The sequence below is a fragment of the Ursus arctos genome, unplaced genomic scaffold (genome assembly GCF_023065955.2).
Source record: "Ursus arctos isolate Adak ecotype North America unplaced genomic scaffold, UrsArc2.0 scaffold_1, whole genome shotgun sequence".
In the NCBI taxonomy this organism is placed as follows: Eukaryota; Metazoa; Chordata; class Mammalia; order Carnivora; family Ursidae; genus Ursus; species Ursus arctos.
In genome coordinates, this window is record NW_026622763.1 from 95,406,828 (window position 1) to 95,431,228 (window position 24,401).

The 24,401-nt window shown below is 46.6% G+C and overlaps 1 protein-coding gene across 1 annotated transcript in view; it reads right to left on the bottom strand.

The window, feature by feature from the left end:
* Positions 1-460: 460 nt before the first annotated feature.
* The window catches only part of SERPINE2 (serpin family E member 2), a 60,838-nt gene continuing 36,897 nt past the window's right edge, over positions 461-24,401 (bottom strand). Inside the window, exons 3-9 of the mRNA XM_026491822.4 lie at positions 22,386-22,613; positions 16,626-16,823; positions 8,917-9,115; positions 7,134-7,234; positions 4,718-4,804; positions 2,360-2,443; positions 461-1,107 (exon numbers count right to left, since the gene is read on the bottom strand). Of these exons, the coding sequence (XP_026347607.1) occupies positions 1,070-1,107; positions 2,360-2,443; positions 4,718-4,804; positions 7,134-7,234; positions 8,917-9,115; positions 16,626-16,823; positions 22,386-22,613 (935 nt within the window). The 3' untranslated portion in view covers positions 461-1,069. The remainder of the gene's footprint in view (positions 1,108-2,359; positions 2,444-4,717; positions 4,805-7,133; positions 7,235-8,916; positions 9,116-16,625; positions 16,824-22,385; positions 22,614-24,401) is intronic.

Genomic DNA, 24,401 nt, shown 5'->3' on the forward strand with positions numbered 1-24,401 from the left:
GGACCCAGCACCTTCCATGTGCACTTGCTGTAAAACCCTACTCTTTGCTGGGAACACTCTGAATCCTGCCGCCAGCGAGCCCCTGCTGAGACGAGGGCTGGGATTGCCCTCCTGCGCCCTCCTCTACTCCTTGGCGGTGACTTATAAGCAGAGAGGTGGTGAAGCAAGGGACAGTGTTTGATTGCCAGTGTTACAGGAAAAGAGGAGACGGCCAGGGGCCTTGGCTTCTCTGCTGCGGGCCCAAGGGCAAAGGTTTCGTAGAAGAAGTTAAAGTATTTTTAAAAGGCTCTGTTTCTTTTGTTGTATTTTCAATCAGAGAGAAATGGCTTTTTTTTTTTTTTTTTACTACTCATAACACTTTATTTTTTACTTTGTACAAAATACAAAAATGCAAATCCAAAGAGTACAGACCAGTAGTGACAGGCACACTGCACAACAGCAAACCTTGTCTAGCAAGACATTCATTTTTTAGACTTTATTTTAGTGAATACATGCATTATAGAAAACAACGACAACAACAAAAATACCCAAAGAGGCTAGAGATCTCACTATTTCTACCCCCGAAATAATGCTTACTATCAAGACTTTGGATGGGACCAAAACAAAAGAATTAAAAAGGCCAATAATATTTTTTTTCATAAAAAAGTAAAAGCTACCATAAAATGGGTTGTTGCATTTTTTTTTTAAATTTTTAAAAATTTTTTCCCCGTCACACTGATTCAATTTCTTCTGAAATGCCACACGTGTAAACAAAACAAAACAAAACTCCTGAACTGGACAGTAAATACTCAAGAGGGTTAGCTCAGTAGTTTAAAGGATTTTTTAGACATTTTGAAGCCTTTCTATTCGTTTGTCAGTACAGTGTTCCAGCCGTCCTGCCCCCTTTTCCCTTTAATATATATCCCAGAACAGAAATGCTTGCATCATTGAGTCTCTGTTCCTAAGAACTAGTTTTGAAAAAGAAGGTAATGTACAAAAATATTTAACAGAACTATGAAAGATGTAGGAAAGGAGTCTTGTTTTCATCGCAAAGGAGCCTTTGCTTTGCATGGTTTCTCTTGTACACTCTTCAAGGTTTGTATATCTGCCCCATGAATAAGACAGCACCTACAGAATTAGAAGGAAACAAAGCATAACTCTAAAAACCAGTTCTTAAAATAAGACAGAAGGCGTATTTAAGGGATAGTCCCTAGGCTGCGATTAACCTGTGATCAAGCAGAGCTGTCCCTTAGAACTTTCTGCAGTGATGGAAACGGTCTATCTTTTCATTGTCCAATATGGTAGCCACTAGTCGCATGTGGCCATTGAGCCCTTGAAACATGGCTAGTCTAAGAAACTGAATTTTAAATTATATTTCATTTTAATTATTAAAACTTAAAGTTAGATAGCCATGTGTGGCTTGAGACTCCCATATTGGACTTTGGTGCAGGAGCACACGAATTATGACATTAAAGATGCAATGAGACAAAAGGATAAGAACTAGCTTGTGTTACTGATTAAAAAACAGAGTAGATGCTGAAATATATGAGTTTCTACTCTGGACCAACGTGAGGCCAACCTCTCCACAAAGACAATCTTTTTTTTTTTTTTTTTAACTGAATCCAGCAATACATTTTATTTTTTTTTATGTTTTTGGTTTATTATTATTATTATTATGTTATGTTAGTCTCCCTGCAGTACATCATTAGTTTTTGATGTAAAGTCCCATGATTCATTGTCTGCATATAACACCCAGTGCTCCATGCAATACGTGCCCTCCTTACTACCCATCCCCCGGCTAACCCATCCCCCCAGCCCCCTTCCCCTCTGAAACCCTCAGTTTGTTTCCCGGAGTCTAAGGACAATCTTACTTATTCTTCATAACTGTACTAAGAGGTAAGAACTAGTGTTCTTCACATTTTAAAGATGAAGTTAAAGGGCAGAGCAACTTTGAACCCATGACTTAGGGAGCCAAGATCTATCGAATTAACAATTCTCAGGCTGTTAACAATAGAGGGGGCTTACAGAGCTTGAGGACGTGCAGTTTCTTATAAAATTTAACTACTGCACTTACAAAAATGTGGACAAAAAATCAACAGCTGTCAAAATTCCCCAAAAGGGCTGCAGAGCTCTCCATATGTTAAAAACCAACAAACCAACAGACCTAAGATCAGTGTTCAGAAGATTCCATCACACTCTAAACACAGCCAGCCGTGGTTGTCTTACCTCTTCGAGGTGGGCGGTGCTATTATTCAAAGTGTTTGCAATTGTTGACACAAGGGAGACGAATTAAGAGAAGCGAGGCTGGGTTTAACCATGACTCCATATACCTCTCTGAATTCTAATGGTTAGCGGACAACAGAAGGGAAGAGTGGCTTACCTGTAGGATTATGTCGGATGAAAAACAGGAAAGGTCTGTCTACTATAAACCACGGAGGTGACGACCTTGCAATTAGGATCGCAGCTACAGGAAGAAAAAGAAAATGTGTTGTACTCGCACTGTGAGGCCAGCAGGGATCTTCGATGCTGGAGTTGGAGGACACAGTGCCCGTCCCATAGGCTGGCCAGGTGAGACGAGACCCACTGGTCACCACTTACCGAACCCCTACCATCGGCCAGGCCCTTTGCACTCAGTGTCTCCTTCAGTCTACACGGGTACCAGCTTCTCTAATAAATATACTCACTCCATAGGGTTTTTATGAGGATTAAAAGACATAAACCATATTATAAGCTCTGAGAACAGTGTCTGTCACTTAAACACCTAATGCGTATTCACTGTTATTATTAGCTGTTTTTTATTCACACCATCTCCTTGCTGAGGAAGGCCCCCTGGTCCTTTTAGCCTCGCCAAATCCCTCCTGGAATATCAAGGCCCAGCTTAGTTTTCAATCATTTTGTCTGTGCCTTTTCCTCTGGTAGGTCCCCTCTGCATGGTAACGGAGACCTCTCATCTGGGACCCACTACCCCATGGGGCTGTTCAACCTAGCTGGTGTAGACGCTGGACTCAGAAAGCAAACTTCCTTAGCCCGTAGTCCTAGACACGCTCGCTCTGCCAGGGCTTACCCGTGGCGGCTTCGATTTCAGAAGCTTGTGACAGGGACCTGCAGGACGGTAGGTGCTGGGGATAAAACTGCACCAGTCTTTACTCGATGGCCCAGGGCTCTTCCTCAAACCCCAGGAAGCACTAATGACTGGGCTTGATGTCACGAAGGAATCATCTGCAGCTACGTTGGGGTAAAGCACTCAACCCAGGGTTATTGAAAAGCAGTCAAGGGTTAGCAGGTCTTCTGGACTGAACCGTACCCCCTCAAAATCCCTACGCTGAAGCCCTGACCCCCAAGGTATTTAAGTCTGAATGAGGTTGCGAAGGCCGGGCCCTGATCCAATAGGACTGGTGTCCTTAAGAGAAGGAGACATGAGGGATGTGGGTGCACACAGCAAAGGCCACGTGAGGGCACAGGGAGAAAGCAGCCCTTGATCTTGGCTGTCCAGCCTCCAGAGCTGTTGGACATGAACTTCTGCTGCCTAAGCCCCCTGTCTGTGGCCCACTGCTGGAGCAGCCCTGGTGACTGAGCCAGCAGGGCCGGCTTCCTGGGCGTGTGGCCTGGCAGTCCCACTCACGGGAACCCCCCACTCGGTTCAGTGCTCTGCTGCTGCTGACTTCAGATTCTTAATAAGTGTTAACAAGGGCTGCATCTCTACATTTAGCACAGGGGCCCTGCAAATTACGGAGCCAGTCCCAACAGTTACACTAATTGGCAAAATTGGTCAAAAACTGGCAAAATTCAGCTCTCACTCATAATTACCTAGAAGAGACAAAAGGCATCTGAAAAATTCTAAGTACTCATATTCTAGGTCTTTGTTTTTCTGATGCTATTTTAAAGGATTACAAATTCAATGTTTATTCTAGAAAGGCAATAAAGTGTCGGTTTGGAGCATAAATGGTACCCTTTAATGACCGGAAATATGTGACCCAGTTACAAGCAGAGCTGGGACTCATATTCCCTTTATGAGTCCAGGGCTGGGCCAGATCTACCCACCCAATCTCAGATGGGTAATTAGGGGGTATGAAAACCAACCTAAGATTGTTCTCTTTTCTCCTTCATTATGTAAACCACGAGGAGAAAGCAGACATGGATGTTCTAGTTATCGAAGAAGGCGGCACAGCGGTCCTGCCCTAATTCAACAGTCGCCTGCTCCTTCTTCGTCCCAGCTAGACCTGCCTGCCCAGTTCCAATCCTATACTTGCTGTTCTTTTAGGTTTCAATATGAAGATTGGGCTTTTCTGCCGATAAGAATTCAGAATATGCTTTAACCTTCCTGGGGCAGGAATCAGCAAACCCCTGCCCTGGGGCCGAGTCTGAGGGGTCAGGTCCTGTTTTTATAAATAAAGGTTTATTGGAACACAGCCACGCCCCTTGGCTCCTATCAGCTACTGGGAGTTGAGAAGCTGGGGGTGGAGACGGGACGGCCCACGAAGCAGAAAATACAGACTACCGAGCTCTTTACAGAAAGAGCTTGCCAACTCTTGTCCTGGAGGAATGTCTCGCCCTGAGGGGCTTTCTTTAATGACACAGACTCTGAGCCCTGAGCAGGCAGGTCCTCACTAAATTCACTCCTGTCACCTGAGGGGCAACCTACAGTGCCCGGGGGCGGGGGGGGGGGGGACCAGGTTCACTACATAATTGCTAAGTGGCGGGGAGAGTGACAGTCCGGCTCTCCCGACCCAGTTCTTACTTGTTGCTGCTGAAGCTTTGGTTCCATCTTCGCTGACTTCAATCTTTGCTTTCTGCAAGATGTGAGAAACGTGCAGGTTTTCTGACCCTGTTTCCAGAAAATAAAACAAACACAGCATTTATGTGATACGTAGGCCATCCGTTCAGCTGGGGAAGTAACTTCAAACCCATGGCAAATTCCAGTTCTTAAAAGGTAGCAGGAGAAGTGACCTCTTAGTCTGGTGATTGAAGGCTGTAGGGTGACGGTCACCTGCCGTGAATTTCCGTCTCTGCTAAGTGAACTGCGATATCACTTCTGAGGAGGGATTCCCCGACCCTGAATGTGTTAGTCCGTCTATCAATTCAACCCTGGTCACTCAGCATTGAATAAAAGAATAAAAAGGCAGAGCTTTAAAAAGGATGTCCAGTTGTCCAGAAGCAGCAAGGCAGTATTATTTGTAAATGACAAAATGTCAGATCCAGAAAGGATCTCAGCTGGCATTTACAGATGGAGAAACTGAGGCCCAGAGGGTGAAGAAATCTGCCTTCAGATCAGAGGGCTGGTGAGTGGCAAAGTGCTAGCTTTTCACAACAAAATCCACTTGTCTCGCGGCCATACTCGTGAGAAGAGTGTTGAGCATAAGAAGGGTTTAGAACCAGACTCAGAATGGCAATTGTGCGTCTGGAACCTTCTAGTGAATTCACTTTCCTTCTCAGCAAAGCCTTATCACTCCAGCAATACCCACTGGCCACAGCTTTCGAGGACAATGCAAACACAAACTAATGCTAGCCTTGATGGGACATAGGTCTGGAAGCAAAGGGAAAAAGTGCTTTCTGCGTCACCTGGTTTTCAACCATCTGCACAGATGCTGGGTGCTAATATGACCAACGGAGAATGAGAGGGATGTCTGCGGGGCGCCAAGTCACCGGCAGGTTAAACATAAGATCTCGGGAGAATTGCAGGGACCTGGTCCTCCCTCCGAGCACCTGTGACCTCCCCCCCCCACACTGTTGCCATGGCGTAGAAGGTGGGCCACAGAAGAGAACCTTGGAGGGGAACATGCAGGCTGAAACAATGCTAACGTCACTGGGCTGAGGAATCCTGCTAAAATGATTCTGAATCAGTAGGTCTGGGTGAGACCCAAGATTGTGCCCTTCAAACAAGCTCCCCGGTGATGCTCAGGCTGCTGGACCAGAAGCGAGTTTGGTCAGCCGAGGATGAAAGAGCATTAGAATATCGCTACAGCTGCGAGTTCACCAGGGATGTCGTGTGCAGCCCTAGGACGGGCACACAGGTGCTCACCTGCAGGCCATCGAGGTCAGTAATGAACTTCAAGGGGAAAAACACAAAAGGGGTACAAATAATGTCTAAGTCATGATTTTCTTTGGGAGGAGGTCGCTGGCTCCAAATTAAAAGGACCAAGAACTGAGTTACAGTCAATAGGAATATAACGCTAGGAAAAGGTGCCTATGTGGGCACATGAAGCGATATAATACCAGCTGCACCCTAGATGCTCTGGCGAAGAAAGGTTCCAATCAGCCCCCTCTGAATTTATACTATTTCGGATTAGTGGTCATTAAATGCCAAAATACGTATCTGGTTCTAGTGCAAGCCTGCTATTGCTTCACGGAAGCAGGTGTCTGAGAGTTTAAAAATGTTGATTTTTCAAACATGGGAATAGTCTGTGTTTGAAAAAGAAAGACTAATACCTAATTAAGAGCTAAACTTGTAAGTGATAAAGACGATACATGCAGGTCTTCTCTAACTGTAGAGTCCCTTAGGCCTCACGGGAAATGTACACGGGAAACGTAGGGATGAATGATTTCTGCTGATTTAGATGACTGAGGATGAACGGCATTCGGCGATAAATCAGATTAAATCTTGGGGAGTTTCAGGGCAACACGCTCCTAATTTTGACCTTTTCTTTCTTTCTTTTTTTAACTTTAATGATTGATTTATTTAGTTGAGAGAGAGAAAGAGAGAGCAGCGGGAAAAGCACAGGGGGAGAGAGAGAATCTTTTTTTTTTTTTATCTAAAGATTTTATTTATTTATGTGACAGAGAGACAGCCAGCGAGAGAGGGAACACAGCAGGGGGAGTGGGAGAGGAAGAAGCAGGCTCACAGCGGAGGAGCCTGATGTGGGACTCGATCCCGGAACACCAGGATCACGCCCTGAGCCGAAGGCAGACGCTTTAACGACTGCGCTACCCAGGCGCCCCGAGAGAGAGAATCTTAAGTAGACTCCCTGCTAAGCGCAGAGCCTGATGCGGGGCTCGATCCCATGACCCTGAGATCACAACCTGAGTCGAAATCAAGAGCTGGACGCTTGACGGACTGAGCCACGCTGGTGCCCCTGATCTTTTCTTTCTGAACAAATCAGAGACCCAGTTTGTAACACAGTCTTCAAGTTTAAGACTAAGTTTTAAATTGAACATACTTGTTATTTTTGCAAAATTTGCTTTTGATGGATCAAACATCTCAGTGATGCCAAGAGCTTTCAGGGGCTCCTTCAGGTCTGTTTGTGCAACGGCTGTGAACCTAGCAGGAAAGGAGAAAATAAGGGAAAATCATTATACCATAAACGATGCAAACTGATATAATCAGTGCTGGTGGGGAAGCGCTGATCAACGGATTCCTTTTTAAGTATGCTCTGAACACCAATCTAAATTGTATCTGAAATTGTAGTTCCAAGATTTAAGCAGAGAACATCTCATCTCTGGCAAAATGAGCAGCACGGCGTAGCAGCAAACAAGGGGGCCTCACCCTCACATGCTACCGGCTCCCCCATTCCAGCTCTCAGGGAGAGCGGCAGAAGCACTTCCCTCACGCTGATGGGGGGTATCTGCAACAGTGACTGGAATAGCTACAGGTTTTCCCCATTTCCAGCCAAACAGCCATCAGCCTGGCTGCCGGAAGAACCATCCTTATTGGTCCTGGGGTTGGTCAAAAGAGAGGAGACACATTTCCTGCTCCTTCTCGTTGGGATTTTGAAAGCATTTTACTATGAAAATGGGAACCAACATCAGGAATTGGTGACAGTGCATTCTATTTGGTGTCACAAGAGTTTCCTGGACACTTGTGACCCATCTGGCCTTAGAGCCACACTTACTATGTAAATGTCAGCTCTTAAACCTATCTTCAGAGGATGTTTTACCAGGCTTTCTCCCGTTTGGTGGAAGAGTGACGGGGTAGGTGAGCAGATTTTCATGGCGGATGGGCTCTAATGATTATTTACCATCACAATTGTGCTTTACCTAGAATGGCGACCTATCATCTTATTCATTTATATCAAGCACCACCTACAGGAAGGCTCACTTCACAATACAAAAAAATCTTGGGAGGATTACTAATACTCATTACGAACGGACTCCTCGGATTGTATTTAACTCAGTGACTGGCGAATTAAAAGCCGTTAGAACTGGAAGCTATCTTTCCCTCCCTGAGTCGTGGCTGGTTAAACGCTCTGGGCACTGGCGGCACGATCACAGACGGGGGACGTTCACTACCTCTTTCACAGGTCTGGGTATACAGCATTCTCTGACCTGTTAGAAATTTAGGATTCAGGCAGAATTGGGGATTACTTTCCCCTTGGTTTCAAGTCATAACAGTTCAAATTTCACCAATATTACACTTTTAGGGTGTAATAAAGAACTGCCATAATAGGATACTAACGTAAGAATTCCGCCTGGACGGTTTCACGGTATTTCCTTACCACCCAGCTTTTGGACCTTGGCCTTCAAGAACTTCCAGCTAAAACTTAAGAAGACGAAAATGAAACTCCTTATCAAAACACCAGAAACACTACTAACCTTTACTGTACGGTTCTACATGTGTTTTTCAGTCTCTTGAACAAAATTACATACGTTAAAAGCCCTGAAAATGTTATTAGGGAGCTTGAGGTCTTGTGGAGACTCAGAGGCCAGGCTGCCTCCTTTCCTTCCCTCTCCATTGTCGTGATCCTGCCACATGAGAGGCACAGGAATTGGGGGGGTGGGGGGGAGCTTCTACAAAAGCAGAGCCTTGTATTCCCATCATGCAATTTCTGGAGCACGGAATCTGCCTACTGGGCATCTCGCAGTTTGTGTGTTCTCCAGATGACCTAAACCAGGCTTTAGGATTTCGGCGGTGCCATTTCTAAGCCTCATGCTGGTATCTCACACAACTGCTACCAGGGACTGAGCACTCCCATTATTTGCTCTTCAGGGAGAGGGACCACTTACTTGGGCAAAATGACCTGCACCCTCTTGGGCACCATGGCGCTCATCCAGCTGTCTATGGTCTTGGTGCTGATGTGAGGGATGATGGCCGACAACGGGGTGGAGCTCTCGGTTGGCAAGGCGATCAGCATGCTGATGCTTTCCCCGTGGTAGGGCAGTTCAATGAAGTTGTACCATAAATCGTTGGGGGTGCTCGTAGACCCTAAAGAAATCAGAGGCAGGTTCAGTGTAACCCTGATGACTTCTAGAAGTGGCATGAGTGTTTGCGGATCACATGGGTAGCTTCAGAGGGAAGAGGGCGATTCAGTTTGAAAACTTCTCTTTTCCAAATATAGTTTCCTTAGAAGGACAAAGATACAGACAATTATTTCTTCTTTCCCTGGTAAAGAATTCTCTTTTTTCAATTTAGACATGTCCTAACAAAACGCCTTTGGGCGTCACTAGAATAACGTTAATTCTGTTGAGTAGAATTGAACTAGATCATGAGGCACTTAGAATACAGTGCTTTGCAAGAAGCTGACCCTTATCATGTGAATAAAGGAATGAATTGGAGCTGCCTGAGAGTGGGTCTTGGCTGAGCCTATGTGAGCATGTGAAGAGAAAGGAGAAAGGGATGAACAGCTCCATTGTGCAGGGCCCACGCCAACCGGTTCAACACATTTAGAATGTACAGTGCCCCACGAGGTAGCACAGCAGTCCTATTTCACAGCCGGGAAGGCTACAGTTAGAAAGATTAAGTAACTTGCCAAGGGACACGTGGGTTACAAAGTGGAACGCTAGGACTTAGACTCAGTATGTCTAACGCCATTGATGACCTTCCTACTCTACTACCCCGACTCCCTCCTCACTCTTCCAGGAACTGTCCTTACGGCTTTTAGACACCTTCTGGTATTGGCACTTACTAATAAAAACCTGAAAACAATTTAGACCAGCACTTCTCAAAATGGCGGTTGTCAGGAGAACACACACCCTGCTTGCGGCCCAGTAGACAGATTCTGTACCCCAGTAAGTTTAGGAAGCACTGGACTGATTCTTCTTGCAGATTCGTAGTATACACCAGTCTGTAAAGGCTCTGAGATGTTCTGAAGGAAAGCTGTTGAGCTGTCCCCAGGTTTCCTGAACTCACTTGATCCTAGAACCCTCTTGTCTCCTGTCAAACATTCAAAACATTCAGCAGCTGAGCAGGACAGCTGTGTGCTGACTGCTTGGAGCTGTCACTCCAGGCGGGCTCCTGAAGGTGCCAGCTGGAAGCCCAGCTAGGGGTACGGGCCCCCCGGAGGCCACTGACTCCCTGGGAAAGAATCTTCCGTGGAACGTGCCTCGGGATCCCGTGAAACCTTTACATCAGGCCCGTAATGACAGACACATTAAAATTACCTACGTGAATGGAAAGCCAGCATTTCTAGATTGCCGGCGGATCTCTGAAATGGTTTGTTAAGCACTTCAGACTTTTCTAAGAACGCAGTGACCTTGGTGAGGCACTTAACCTCCGTGTGCCTCTTCCTATGGAGAACGGAGCTATCAGGGACATAAAAACTACGTCCCTCACAGGGTCGCTGTGCTCATTAAATGAGATAAAAATATGTAAGGCGCTTGGCCGGGCCTGGCCCAGGGCCGGTGCCCGCTGGACGCTGGCCCCTCCGCGGCCTCCCCCTTCTCTAGATGACCTAGAAGAATAACGTGTTTAAGAGAAAGAGAAAAGAGAGAGTTTCTCTCATGATTTTCACTTGTCTTTTCTCTGGGGACGACCTCTGCCAGTCACCGCGTGTGAGACGGGAACTTCAATAAGCCACTTCTCCACGGGTGGGGGTCGGGAGGGGGAGAGAGAGCGAGAGACCATGAACCTTCTTTGTCTTTGTTACGTAACGAACACTTTGAGCTATAAAATTTGGTAAAGAATAGCAACGCTATTAGAATACGTGACATGACAGGATGACATTTGAGTTTCTCCTTCAGGAAGAAAACTGTGGGCAATTCGGGGGGTGCTCAGTATATCCCGTTCCCATCCTGCCGCATTTGCCCGCGGGGCTGTTCGGTACCCCTGCGCGGCCAGGCCCGGCTCCGGCTGCCCGGGGACTGTCACTCAAGGCCGGTTCTGTCTCGGGGCGGCCGAAGGATCAGAGACGGGATTCTTCAACTTTCCTTTTACCTTGTGTAATAAAATGGTCTCAGCAGAAACTGGAAAGTCAATGGGAGAGTCAGAAAAAACAGCACTTCCTAATGAGCCCTTTAATCTTCAAAGAAAATAGGAGGCCCCGACTCTGACAGAGCTGTTCTAGAAACTGTGCGGTTTGGGAAGCAGTTAATAAATGACTGCTCCAGGGCATGAAATAAGGACCTGGAGGCATCCGTTACCCACTTCGAGAGACGTTTACTGCTCTGATAAGAAGAACTGGGGTCATGAATAATGAAAAATTACGAGCTGGGGTGTGTTTTCCAGTGGGGGAGACAGTCTCTACCTTCACCAGCGGATCCAGCCTCTACTGGATACATCTTTTTTTTTTTCTTTTTTAAAGATTTTATTTATTTATTTAAGAGAGAGTGAGAGAGAGACAGTGATCACGAGTGGGGTGGGGGGGTAGAAGAAGAAGCAGACTCCCCACTGAGCGGGGAGCCTAATGCGGGGCTCGATCCCAGGACCCCAGGATCATGACCTGAGCGGAAGGCAGACAATGGAAGTGAGCCATCCAGGCGCCCTCCACTGGACCATTAACGGATCAGGAATATGAATAACCGCGAAGCATTTCGTACCCCGTCACTCACATCCGCCCGGTGATTCGTTTCTCCCTGGCCCTACTTCTGCTTCTGATCACAGGCACTGATGGCAAATGCTGGCTAGGATGCCTCTGTATACACCGCTTCCGTGCTTATCTTTGCTTGGTGGCTTGAGGAGGTAGGGGGCAAAATAACACCTCTCGTCTCCTAACCTGATCACTAAAGGATTGCTTTCCCAGCATCGTCTCACAGAGGAGAAGGGCAGAGGTTAAACACACGAGATCTGGGTTCAAATCCTGCCTCTTCTGACGCACTAGCTCTGGGTCTTGGGCAAGTGGCTTAACTCTAAGTCTTAGTTTCTTTATCTGCAAAATGGGATAACAGGGCCTGGCTTATAGGGTTGCTATGAAAACTGGACGAGGCTATCCAGGCAGCACGGTGCTCAGCACAGAGGCCTGCACACAGTAAAAACTTTCATCTACTGAAGGAAGCAGCTTTGTAAAATGCGTTTCTTCTTGAGTGCTCGGTCACTGCTCAAACAGTTGAAACGCAGCCTCCGTCCACCAAGAGAAACCACGGCTGCGGCAGTGGGCACAGCGCCAGGGCAGAATGAATCAAGCAAGGAAGGGGATCTGGAGCCTTGTGTCGGAGCAGGGAGCCTGTCTTTGTCCCAGATACCTTTCTGTTAAAATGTCCCACCCGGGCTCTCTGGGCTTTAACATCTGGGAAGTAGACGGAGTGTTCTTTTATGAGGACTGATGCTGGAATATAGAAAAATGTGAATGAAGCAGGTTCATTCATGCTGGAAAGGAGGAAGTAGATTAGAAGGGAAGAGAAATCTTTTCTCTTAGATGAATGGGGATCAACAAAACCTTTAATGAGAAGTAATAGGCAAAGAACCAAGTATTAGAAACATGGAGAAGATTTAGAACTTCCTGTAAGTGGTACTTTGGGGATGATCTAGATTTTCTGGAAAGCCCCCTAAAGATTCTGATCCCTTCTTTAAAAATCCTACAAGGGAGGAAGTAACTAGGCTCGCTGAAATGTTAAGAACTCTTCTTGGCCTCTAAAATCAGAGAGACTATTTTTAAATATTGACTATCGGGAAAACTTTATAGATGAAAATCCCTCCAATTATCTTCTACTACAAGTAGCTTTATGGATTTGCTGAGCTCTTGGGGGAATTTTCAGCTCTACTTCAGAAGAAATTGAAATACAGATTTGAAAACAAAAAACAGATCCACTGCCTGTAGTGGCCCATATTCCAGCCGAAATGCAAAGGGGGTCTATGGAGAGATGATGGGGAAGGAGGTGTGGTTGAAGCAACTGGGTGAGTGTAGGTGCCATCCGTTGAGCTAAGGAACATGGCGGGAGAACTAGATGGGTGAGGACAATAATATATTTCATCAGTGGAATTAAAACTTAATAGACAACCAAGTAGAGAGGTAATTTGGATAGGCTGGTAGGAGTTGGAAGCTCAGAGGAGAGTGGAAGCTGGAAATATACTATATATTCATATATCTATTTATATATACACACATATATACATATATGTTTGGAATTCTTAGCGGTCTTTTTCAAAATAAAGTCTTTGATGCCTAAACTCATAACCATAAAATCAAAAAAATTATAACAACTTTTGACTCAGCAATTCTTACCCAAGGAGAGTCCCTTCATAAATTCCGACTCGGTTTCTAAAGATTTATGTATAAGAATGCTCACTGAAGTGTTTATTACAGGAAAAATGTAGTAATATGTATAATAATAATATCCATAGGATATTATAAAACATTTATGCCACGGAATATTATACAGCTGATAAAAGGATCAAGTAAATCCATATAAATTAAGTTTTCCACGATATACTATCTAATGTATAAAGCAGATTACAGAATAGATATTACAGTGTAGCCCTATGTATGCAAAAGTTTCATAGACATTTTCTATATCCATAGAAACGGTCTCAAACAATATACCTACCACTAAATAGCGGTTTTTATGCTGGGAAATGGGATTATAGGAGAACATTTACTTTCTGCTTCATTGCAATGTTTTATTTGTAAATTTTGCAATAAGCATGAAATATACTTCTTCTAAAAAAAGAGATTTCAAAGGCTTTTTTTTTTTTGAATAGAATTTCTATCCTCAAAGTGCTCCTACTTTGTGGGACATAATCAGAAGGGTTTTCCCCTCCTCTTTCATTTTCCACCCTCTCTTCTTAACGTTACTAAGTGAACCTTCTCAGAGATCTTGACGGCGTCTTGGTGGGGGGTGGTCAGGAAGACAGATACATGGAATAGCACCGTTTCCACAGTGACTGAGGGGACGTGGTGAAGCCTAGGACACGTGCGACGGGGGCTGCAGGGGTCGTGTGAGTGGCCAGGGCGGCCTCTGAGCTCAGCGGCAACGGCCCATCTCTGAGCACTGGCTGGTCGTGCTGGCCAGACTGGCGACAGGCAGCACAGGGGTGACCAGCTAAGCGGTCTGTCATCACGAAAACAAGTATCTGCTGTGCTGTCTTCACAGATGCGACAAGACAAATCTGCCCTGTGTTATTTCGAGAAGCTGCTGTGCTGGCCCAGGAGGGAGACCAGGGAACGCAGGAGCCCCGTGTGCTCCATGGCATGGCCCAGGAAGAGAGCGGGTTCCAATTCTCGGTGACTCAGTAAACCGTTGATAGGCACAGGGAGGAGGGCAAGAAGGACGGCGGCTGTCCACAGTGTTTACTGTGAGGGAACGAGAACAGGGGACAGAAGGGCTTTTCCTTCTGTTCTGAATTCAGTGCCTACCAGTACGGGTCCGATAGGAAGAGACAGGATCACTGGGTCACTGAAAAGGAGTTTAATGACGGGAGTACTTAGAAAGCATGGGTAGAGAACAGAGAAGCCATTCAGGATAGTACCTTAGGCTACAAACATTACCGAACGTAGGCTGGGAGGGGGGAGGAAAGCGGGTGACCCAGAGAGAAAGGGCTCTTGGCCACATCTGCTGACAGGAGTGGAGACCTTTCTTGAAGGGGTGCAGCAGCCCTGGTGACTGCAGGGAGGGCCTGGAAGTCAACGCCCCAAACCTTCTCCTCCCGCAGCCCTGTCACCTGCTAGGTCACCCCACAGCCAACTCAACGGAAGGCGAGGGAGCCCCGATGCAGCCTCCTGGGGCCTCAGAACAGGGTGGAAGAGGATGGAGAGGGGAGGGAGTGACTCAGGGAAGGGGGAGGAAGGTATCCAGCTTACTGTGGTTCTATACGGTTAGAATCTTTGACAATAAGAACGCATTTGTGCATTACCTTCTGTAACACACACGTACACTCTTAGACAAATCAGTTGTTAATGGCAAAGCTACCCGGATACGCAACTCCCTCTCTAGGAACATGCTATGTGATCCAGAAAACATGTTCCATTCCTGTAAAAACAAACATATTAATGTTTCATAGGAATGTCTACAGGATCCTTGCATTTTAATCTTTCACTGTTGACATTTATTTTTCAGCAACAGAAACATACGATCATTGAAGGCCCTTCACTTTTAGTTGTTTTATTAGAACAGAGAATTGTATAAGGATTGACCTAAAATAAAATGGCTTTGCTTCAGATGCGAGCTGGTAGCCCTGCTGGTGTTTCAATGAGGTCTTCCTGGCAACATAAGCGGGGAGGAGGGACTAGTTAACATCTGCTTTCTGCTCAAGTCATGATCCCCGGGTCCTGGGATCGAGTCCTGCATCGGGCTCCCTGCTCAGCGGGGAGCCTGCTTCTCCCTCTCTCTCTGCCTGTTTCTCTGCCTGCTTGTGCTCTCTCTCTCAATCTCTCTCTCTCAGATAAATAAATAAAATCTTTAAAAAAATAATAAAAAATAAAAGAACATTTGAGTGAATGATAAAATTTTACCTAGAAGCTTGATGAACGATAAGCAAGAAGGAAAGTGACTTTGCTGCATCGCTCGTCCGAGCCATTCCTTCATTTAGAGAATTACGCAGCTGGCCAAACACTGAGCAGCACTGGGTACTCCGAGACTGAACATGCAAGGGGAATATTCAGGGCCCGTGTGTTCAGGTCCAGATCGGAGATGCAAAGGCGAACTTACAGAGGAAAAAGATCAACTTGAATTGGAGGACAAATGCTTCAGTGAAACCAGGCTTAAAAAAGAATCACCAGATTTCATCTATCCGTGCTGGGGTAATGATGGCAGGGGTTGGTCATTGTTTTCTGGATCGTAAAATTGACACATGCTTGTTTTAGAAATTTGCAGATTCAAAGGAAGAAAAATAATCATTCGAAATACTACCACCGTTTGCAGTTTAGTGAACATCCTCCAAGACATGTCTCTACAGATGGAGGAATATACAGAAAGTATTTTATGTAAATGAGATGAATTAGCATCTGCTGTTCTAGAACTTGTTTTCTGAAATCAACCGTATATTGTATCATCTTTCTACTTATGTAAATCCAAATCTATTTATCACATATGTTCCGCTCTATGTACGTATCTGGCTTTTATTTATTTGCCAGGGTGAGATGATCTTCAGAGATTACGTTCCTTGGCGTGGGATCACTATAGGGCTCCTAACAAGTCCCCCATCCCACAGCTCCTTCCCCCCACTGTGATCCGGGCGCCCACGTCCCCTAGCCACCGGAGCCACGACTGGGCTTTGTCAATCTTTGTAATTTTTGCAAATCTGGTAAGTGGAAAAGAAATCAAATTTTTACTTTTATTTTTAATTTGGTAAGGTAAGGTAGCTAATGAGGACTTGATAATGCTTTCATATGCTTAATGCCTGTTTATATTTCATCTTTTGTGAGCTGTCCTTTCTCTTTAAATTTTCAACCTAAAAGCTTATATGTTATATGTTAATACATAACCTTTGTAAAGAATACAAAACTTTACCCTGAACTTTAAAACAACCCTGCCCTCCTCTGCCCTGCCCTTTTTAAAAAATCCCAGTCAGATTTGCTCTTGGACTAAGTGAAGGGGCTGTCGGACGCGGTCACGCAGATACTTACCGCATCGGAACACGGAGAGCTGGGCTAGCATGGGCACTTGATAGGACTTCCCATCGGCTGCCACAAATGTACGTTTCTTTGTGTTCTCGGGTTGGAACCGTGATTTCCACAAACCCTTAAAATACACGGCATTGACGAGGACCAGTCTGGTGAGCGCACCGTCGATGAGACTGGGGGAGAGCAGGCTGTCAATCATACCTGGAAGGTTGCGGAACAAGCAAGGGAAAAACTCAGGACTGGCGGTCCCTTTGAGGGCAAGAGGCAGTGCTGGAGCACGAAGAGTGAAAAAAATCAAAGGAATTTTTAAAAGACTTTAAAAAGGAACTCTTTACAACACCCTTTTGGTACTTTCTCATTTTTTTTTTTCTCGCTAAAAATGAAAGCTGCAAAATTAAAGCTAAAATCAGAGAATCTGAAAAGACTTCAGAGATTCTCTATTTGGGGGTTATCAGACTTTTCATCAAGAAATTCTTTTATAACTGGGCACCTGGGTGGCACTGTTGATTAAGTGTCTGCCTTCGGCTCAGGTCATGATCTCAGGGTCCTGGGATCGAGCCCCACATCGGGCTCCCTGCTCAGTGGGGAGTCTGCTATTCCCTTGCCCTCTGCCTCTGCCCCCCCACTTATGTGCATGCTCTAATTTTTTTAAAAAAGAAATCTTATAATTAATTCCCTATGAACTCCATGTTTTAGAAACTTTTAGTCATTTAAATAAGCTATACTTAATTAATGATGAATTTTCCTATCTTTGCTGATAACTGACCTGTGCGACTGCCAAGGAGGGTTTGCCCTCAGCACAAGACGTGCAGCTGCTGCCTCCGCCACTGCGTGGAGTTAACCCCAGTCAAAAATGAAGCTCTTCGGCCTGTGCCATTTTATCAAGGATAACTGTTTAATTTCTCTGAAGGTTTTAGAAATGTCAGGCATTCGTTTGGAATCCCTGGTACCACAAAGCCTCCAGCTACTTAAAGAAGGGCTGGAATGGAAAATTAGTGTCTACATTTATGAGTTAAGGATCCAGCTAGGTGGTAATATCATAGATAAAAAGAAACGGGGTCTGTCCTAGAAGGCCTCCCGCTTTTGAAGGGAAATTCACTCCACAAAATGTCGAGGATGGTCCATCTTGCTTGTGTCATGAGTGAAGGAGCAAACGACTGTGACAGTTTCAGAACGTTCTTTGGGGCCACGAAGATCCTTGTCAAATGCCGTCTGTGCCTGAAGGTTTGGGTTTTCATTAAGGCTCCTTTTGCTCGGTCTTTGAAGATTCAGCTGTGTATGTGTTTATGAGGGATTACTAATACCCAGAGTGATTAAAAATTAGTTTACTAATTAGCTTAAAACTAAAAATTAGTTGACTGTAGCTTTTGGCCCCGGCATTAAAAAAAATGTAGTGCTGTAATATAAATGCAAGTTATAATTCTTTAAATGGTTAGAGTACAACGAATAGTTTCTGAAGAAGCAAGGATGGCTATTTCCGGTGAGAGAGCTTTAAGTCCTTTCAGATGATGTTCAAGAAGATTCGGACGTCCCATAAACAAACGTTTGTGTAAGTTGTGGTCAGGAGGCACATCCGGAGGTGGCCCAGACCCCAGGTCCTCAGTAAGAGCTTCACGCCTACTCCTTACCTACACAAGGGGGCACCGACGCCACCATAAGTCAGGATCTGAAGGAAAATCTCCAAGCTATAAATGGCCATCATTCTAGCAAGGGCAGCCTCTGTGCTGTGGGAGGAAGTTACAGCTCTGTGCTCCAGCCATAGCGAACTCCTCAGAGATGGCTCCGAACAGCGAACGTTGTATCTTGCCTTTTCTGGAAACATCACCCAGTCCAACCCCCAGGTGCCTTTCAGACATAGCTCTGCCCTGTACCTATAGTGAACCTCCTCAGACCCTCCTCCCAAACTCCCAGGAGTTTCCATAAAGCTCAACACTCAGCGCCAGCATTATACCTGTGGTATTTTGTTCTGGCCAAATTTAATGTGTCTGTCTCCCCCAGCTGGACCATAAACTGCACAAGAGCAAGGACCCTGTCATTCACTTTTTAAAAACCAAGCCTATCTCTGTGTTCAGCACACAGTCAGTGCTCATTAAGTGTCTATAAAGAAATCTTCCCAGACCCTTATTTGTTGTGGTAAATAAAGTCTCTGATTGACCTGGTTGGACTAAGATACAATAAGGGGGAATGAAGAAATAACAAGAAATGACAAAAAGGCAAGAAATGCATGGTTTAGAAGCAAGGAAGCACTTGGAGGACCTGCCATCAAGAACTATGTGCAGTAAACACGTACCTGGCTAGACACCCAGCCAGCCACCCACCATCCATCCATCCACCCATCCACCCATCCATCCATCCACCCATCCAGCCACCCACCATCCATCCATCCATCCATCCACCCATCCATTCACCCACCCATCCACCCATCCATCCGTCCACCCATCCATTCGCCCACCCATCCACCCATCCATACACGCATCCATCCATCCGCCCACGCATCAATCCATCCATCCATCCACTCATCTATCCATCCAACCATCCATCCATCCATCCATCCATCCATCCATCCATCTATCCACCCACCCATCACCCCATCATCCATTCTTGGATACCTACCTACCATGTGCCAAGTACTCTTCTAGGTAAGAAAATGAACATACGAAAAATGAAGCCCGCCCTCAGAAAGCTATGGAGAAGAGAGGGGGAGGTTGGCATAAATGACTCAGTAAAGCGTATGCAATAGTAATAAATACCTTGAAGCCGAAGTACTCAAAGATGGGAGGCCAAATAAGAGGGGGATCTGATCTGGTCAGTGGGGTCAGGGATGGGTTCCCTGAAGTATCACTTGACCTAATAGCTATAAAAACAGCTCCCGCTTGTTGAACATTTGTCAAGTGCTAAGCACGTTGCTAAATGCTTTATGCGTATTATTTACATTCCCATAGAAACCTTAACATTGTTTTAACTATTTTAGTAGACATCACTATCGTATCTCCATTTTACAGATGAGGACTCTGAGGCACAGGGAGGTTAAGTAATTTGCTCCAGGTTACACAGCTGGGAAGTGGCAGAAGTGAGATTCAAACTTAGCGCCTGTACTTTGAACTGTGATGCCATTCCTGTGAAAATGAATAGGCATTAGCAAGGGGAGGGGGAAGAAAAGCGTCTCCGCTAGCTGGGTAGCCGGCTGTGACGGGAGAAAGCCTGGTGAGTTGGAGGGACGGAGGAAGCTCGCATGGCGGGAGCGCAGAGTAGGTGAAGGAGAAGCTGAGCCTGGAGACGCAGGCAGGGCAGCCCTGGCTGGGCCATCACCCCGTCCCCCCGGAAAGAACCTTCGTGTCTGGCTCTGACCCTCTGCAGGGGGCACGAATGGTCATCTCCACGGGCTGGACTGGGCAGTCCTCCAAATGTGGACTGTTTGATCTCCAGGGTCCTTGTGGGCTTTGCCTGGTAGGTAAGTGCTTCTCAGTGGGGCAGATCACCCCAAGGGGGCAACATAGGAACTTGTGGGAGAGTTTTCAGTTGACTGGCAGGTGGCCAGAGACACTACTTGTCCTGCGATGTTCCAAACGGTCCCACACAGTGAAGAAGCGTCCCGCTCGCTGTGTAGCTTCCAAATGCCCCGCTGGATATTCACACTAGCGACAAACTGGCTTATACTCCTCTGAGCCCAGAACTTCACCCTTTTTTCCATGGAAACACAAAGTTATCTGTTTGGGGCATGTCCTAATGTACACTGAGTTTTCTACGTATGTGACTGCCATGCACAGACTGGCAGAGACTCTTCTTATTTTGTTGTGAAATTTACGAAGAATGTTGCACCGTTTTAGAAAAAACTGCTTCAGAAAAACTGGAAGGCAGCTTGTGGTTTTCATGGCACTGGTATGACATACCTGCCTCAGTCTGCTTTTGTAGTTGTCAGTTCACAATTATTCTAAGAGTATGACTGCTTTGTTACGTTCTCAGGTGTTGCTGGCACCCAAGGGTTTACCTACCGAACTACACACACAGGTGAGTTTTGGTTTTCCTTGTATTACAGTTCGGCATCCTACTAATTTTTTAAAAATTTTGTGTACTTGTGGGGCTCCTGGGTGGCTCAGTCAGTTAAATGTCTGCCTTCGGCTCAGGTCATGATCCCAGGGTCCTGAGATCGAGTCCTGCGTCGGGATCCCTGTTCAGTGGGGAGTCTGCTTGTCCCTCTGCCCCTCCCCCAACTTGTGTGTGCACGTGCTCTCTAATAAATATAATCTTTAAAAATTGAAAAAATTGTAAAAAAAGAATAAAAATTCTGTGTACTTGTGCATAGGTTACATGACCTGTGAATTTCATTTCAGGATGGTAGAGTAAACAAATAGTAAAAGTCTTTGTTTATAAAGAGGGAGTGGGTCTGTAGGGTTGAAAAACACGGCCGAGTCTTACCACACTCCCCCCCCCAGATACAGTAAGCAGCTGAGTCAGTGTGTGCCCAGGTAGTCTGCACACTGTCACGTGGCACACTGTTACCAGCACACTGGTAAAGAGGCTGGCAGGGGGCACTGACATGCCACAGTCACCCAGCCATCCCGCTCCGAGTGCCAGTGACCCACTGTTCTTAGGCCTCTAAGCCCAGAAAGAACCACTAAACCCTTCACATTTGCAGGTCTCCTGATCGTTCTGGGGTTTTGGGAAGGGAGCCCGGATTGCGCTGTCCAGGACCCTGTGGAGAAGGAATGCCGTGGATTGACCAAAACCACTCTGGCTCTCCTCCACCCTCCCGGGCCCTCCTGGTCCATCCCTGCACTAGTCTGTCATATGCTCTCGGACATTCGCTTATACAAGTTGGTGGGGGCAGACTGGGGGAGCACTCATTTCAGTGCAGAATGCTAGTCCCTTCCCTCAGAGATTCGGATACAGGAGGCTGGGGTCCAGGGACCTGCATTCAAAACAAAAGCCCTGGGTAATTCTGATGCAGGCGCCCCCGGAACCGTGCTTGGAGAAACATGACACGAAACCAGTTTCCTCACATTCTGTCCCTGGGTCCCTTCTTATGACCCTAACTCTACCTCCTATGAAAAAACCTGCCCCAATCTCTATCTGCAGCCTTCACTTTTCTCTGTTGTTCTGAACCCATCTCTAGTCCAGATCATTTCCACCTAGACCTCCAGGTTACAAATTAATGGGTTTAAAACACCCATGTTAGACATTTCCTCAGTCTAATGAGAGCAGAAATGCAGGTAAACACGTAATCATGGCGCGGCGCGGAAAGTGCTGTAATAAAGGGGCATAGACAACGCACCATCGCGTGCTGATTGTAAGCCAAGAGGAGACACCTACTTCGTGGAGGGGACGACAGCAAGAGGGAAGGAAAGCAAGGAGAGAGATCAATCCCGAATCTCGCAGGCGGAGAGGGGCAGTCACAGATAGAAACGCAGGAAGGACTGAGCAACTGAACCTTCAGACCAGGCCGGGGCCTGCGGGCAAGGCCTCCGGGGAGGAGATGTAGCGAGGAAAGGGGAGAGTCAGTGGGGCCGAATTCCTCTCCCTGCCCAGGCCCCGGGGAGAAATGTCCCAAACAGCACAGTGAGTGGTGGCAGCAAGAAAAGGGAAGGACGGTAGACTGAGTCACAGAACCTGCTAAGAGAGCACAGAAAGACCAGCCAGCTGGGTCCAGGAGTTTCACAATGAAAGGGCCACGGGACCCGTTAGAACCTCAGAGGCCCCCTCATGCTTGCATTCACAAAGTGTAAGATCGTACAAAACAGTTCCCAGGGAACTGCGGCCACTCACCCCTGGTTTCGTTCTTTACCCACACATTGATGGAATCGCAGGCGGAGGCTGGATCCTCAAAGCTCACATTCTGGACTTCACACTGAAACACGTCTTTGTTCCGGGTGACAAAAGGCACCTCCATCTTGAGGCCGTTATTCACGAACACTGCATTGGCCACGGTGACGATGTCTTTATTCTTCTTGGAGCTGATGGCCTTGTTGATCTTCTTTAACACTTTCCCGACTCCTGGAGGAGAAATGGAAAGATGCAGCAATATTTCCGTGAGAATTCAGAAAAGCCGTTTTTAAAAAAATAGCTTTCTTAGGATGGCAAATAAGAGCAGTATAGACAAGAGAAGCCTGAGTAGCAAGAGACTACGTCTTGTGCTTCCTCAGTGGCCTTGTGTCAAGAAAGGAGGGGGTGGTGGTAAAATTAAGTAAAATTATTAATAGTTCTTAAAAATCAGTGGCGCTTTTAACACCAAAACAGCATATTCGAGGCATCTCAACACCTTCCCCACATAGACGTCCTCCTGGGAGGCTTTCTTGGTGCCAGGTCAACAGGAAGACTGGAGCTCTTCCTTACATAGTCACGGGGGAATAAATCCAAGGAATCTTCCTAATTCATTCTTTTTCTTTCTTAACCTTTAGTGCTCTTTCCTGCCAAAGATTAAACACTGCGATTTCTTTTTTTCTATTTTGGAAAAAAAAATGAATAAAATAAGCATTAGAAAGACCATAAAAAATTGCCATGTGCCACCATCCAAGAGTGGTGTGACGTTTACCTGATCTCAAGCTCGAAAAGTACGGGGATTAATTTTATGGCAACATAAGCTTTATTTTACACGAGCCAGTCATACATGCTCCATTTGCTTTTAGAACATGGAAAAGAAGAAAATAAATTATAAGGATGAAATGTGTTTCTGTACTGAGCTCGAATTATAGATTCTCGGGTTACTCGCTTGGGGTCCTTTCAACATGACACTGTCGTAAAGCAGCCTGCAGGGTCACAGTGATGGTCTCCTGGAGAGCTGACCTGCCATGCGGCCCAGGGAGGTGACCCACTGGTCCTCTGTTTGGCCTCTCATGACTCCGCCTTTCGTGCTGTTCCGTGGGGCAGGCCCACTTTATTGGAAGGGAACAGCAGAGGCCAAGACCCAGCACCCGCCCCTTTTGGCCACACCGCCTCCTCCACACACCTCGGTCTCCTGCCGGGAAAAGACTGGTGTAGACCTTCCTCCCCTGCCCCAAACGTTCTGCCTCTGTCCGTGGTAAGAGCATCGCTATCCTGAGTTTTCAGAGGCGGAGCCCAAAGTCGGGCCTGAAAAACCACACGGGCTCCCCTGAAAGGGTCTGTCCTGTGACTGGAGCCCCATTCCACAACACGACAGCCAGTGATTCGGGAGAAAGCAAGGGTGGGGGAAGGAAGCCACCCACAGGCAACACGGTCCAAACTTCAGAAATATTGCTTCCAATGAATGTGGCTCAGTGCGAAACCAGAAGTCCAGTCACTGCCTTGGGACTGTACTGGCCGCCAGGGTCTGGGTGGCACTGTGAAGGCTATAAATCCTAGCAGACATTCGCTGGAAAGCTATAAATCACCAAGACTGTCCGAGCGTCCAAGCAAGGGGCAGAACGGTGTGTTCCAAGTACTGAGTCCTTCCACGCCTCTGACAGGTGCTCCAGCTGCAGACTCACGCGAAACTGAAGGCCGTGTAAACAGAGCGGGGCGTTCAGGCACTTGGGGCGGGCAGCTCGGGAGGCGGCACTGAACACGGCCACCGAGGGGCATGGAGCGAGGCACGGAGTCCTCGAAACCCCGCCCACCCTTCTCGCCTTCCTCTCCCAGCCGAAGGCATCAATGCTGTTAAGTCAAGATTCCTAGAACTTCATGAGGCTAACAGGAGGGGAAGAACATGAAAAGGGCAACTCCCGCATTTTCCAATAAAGCAGCGAACACTAGGATGTGCAGAGTGACTCGCTCAGGGCCACGGTGCCCAGTGGCCCCAGAGGACAGCTGCAGGGTCCGTTCTGC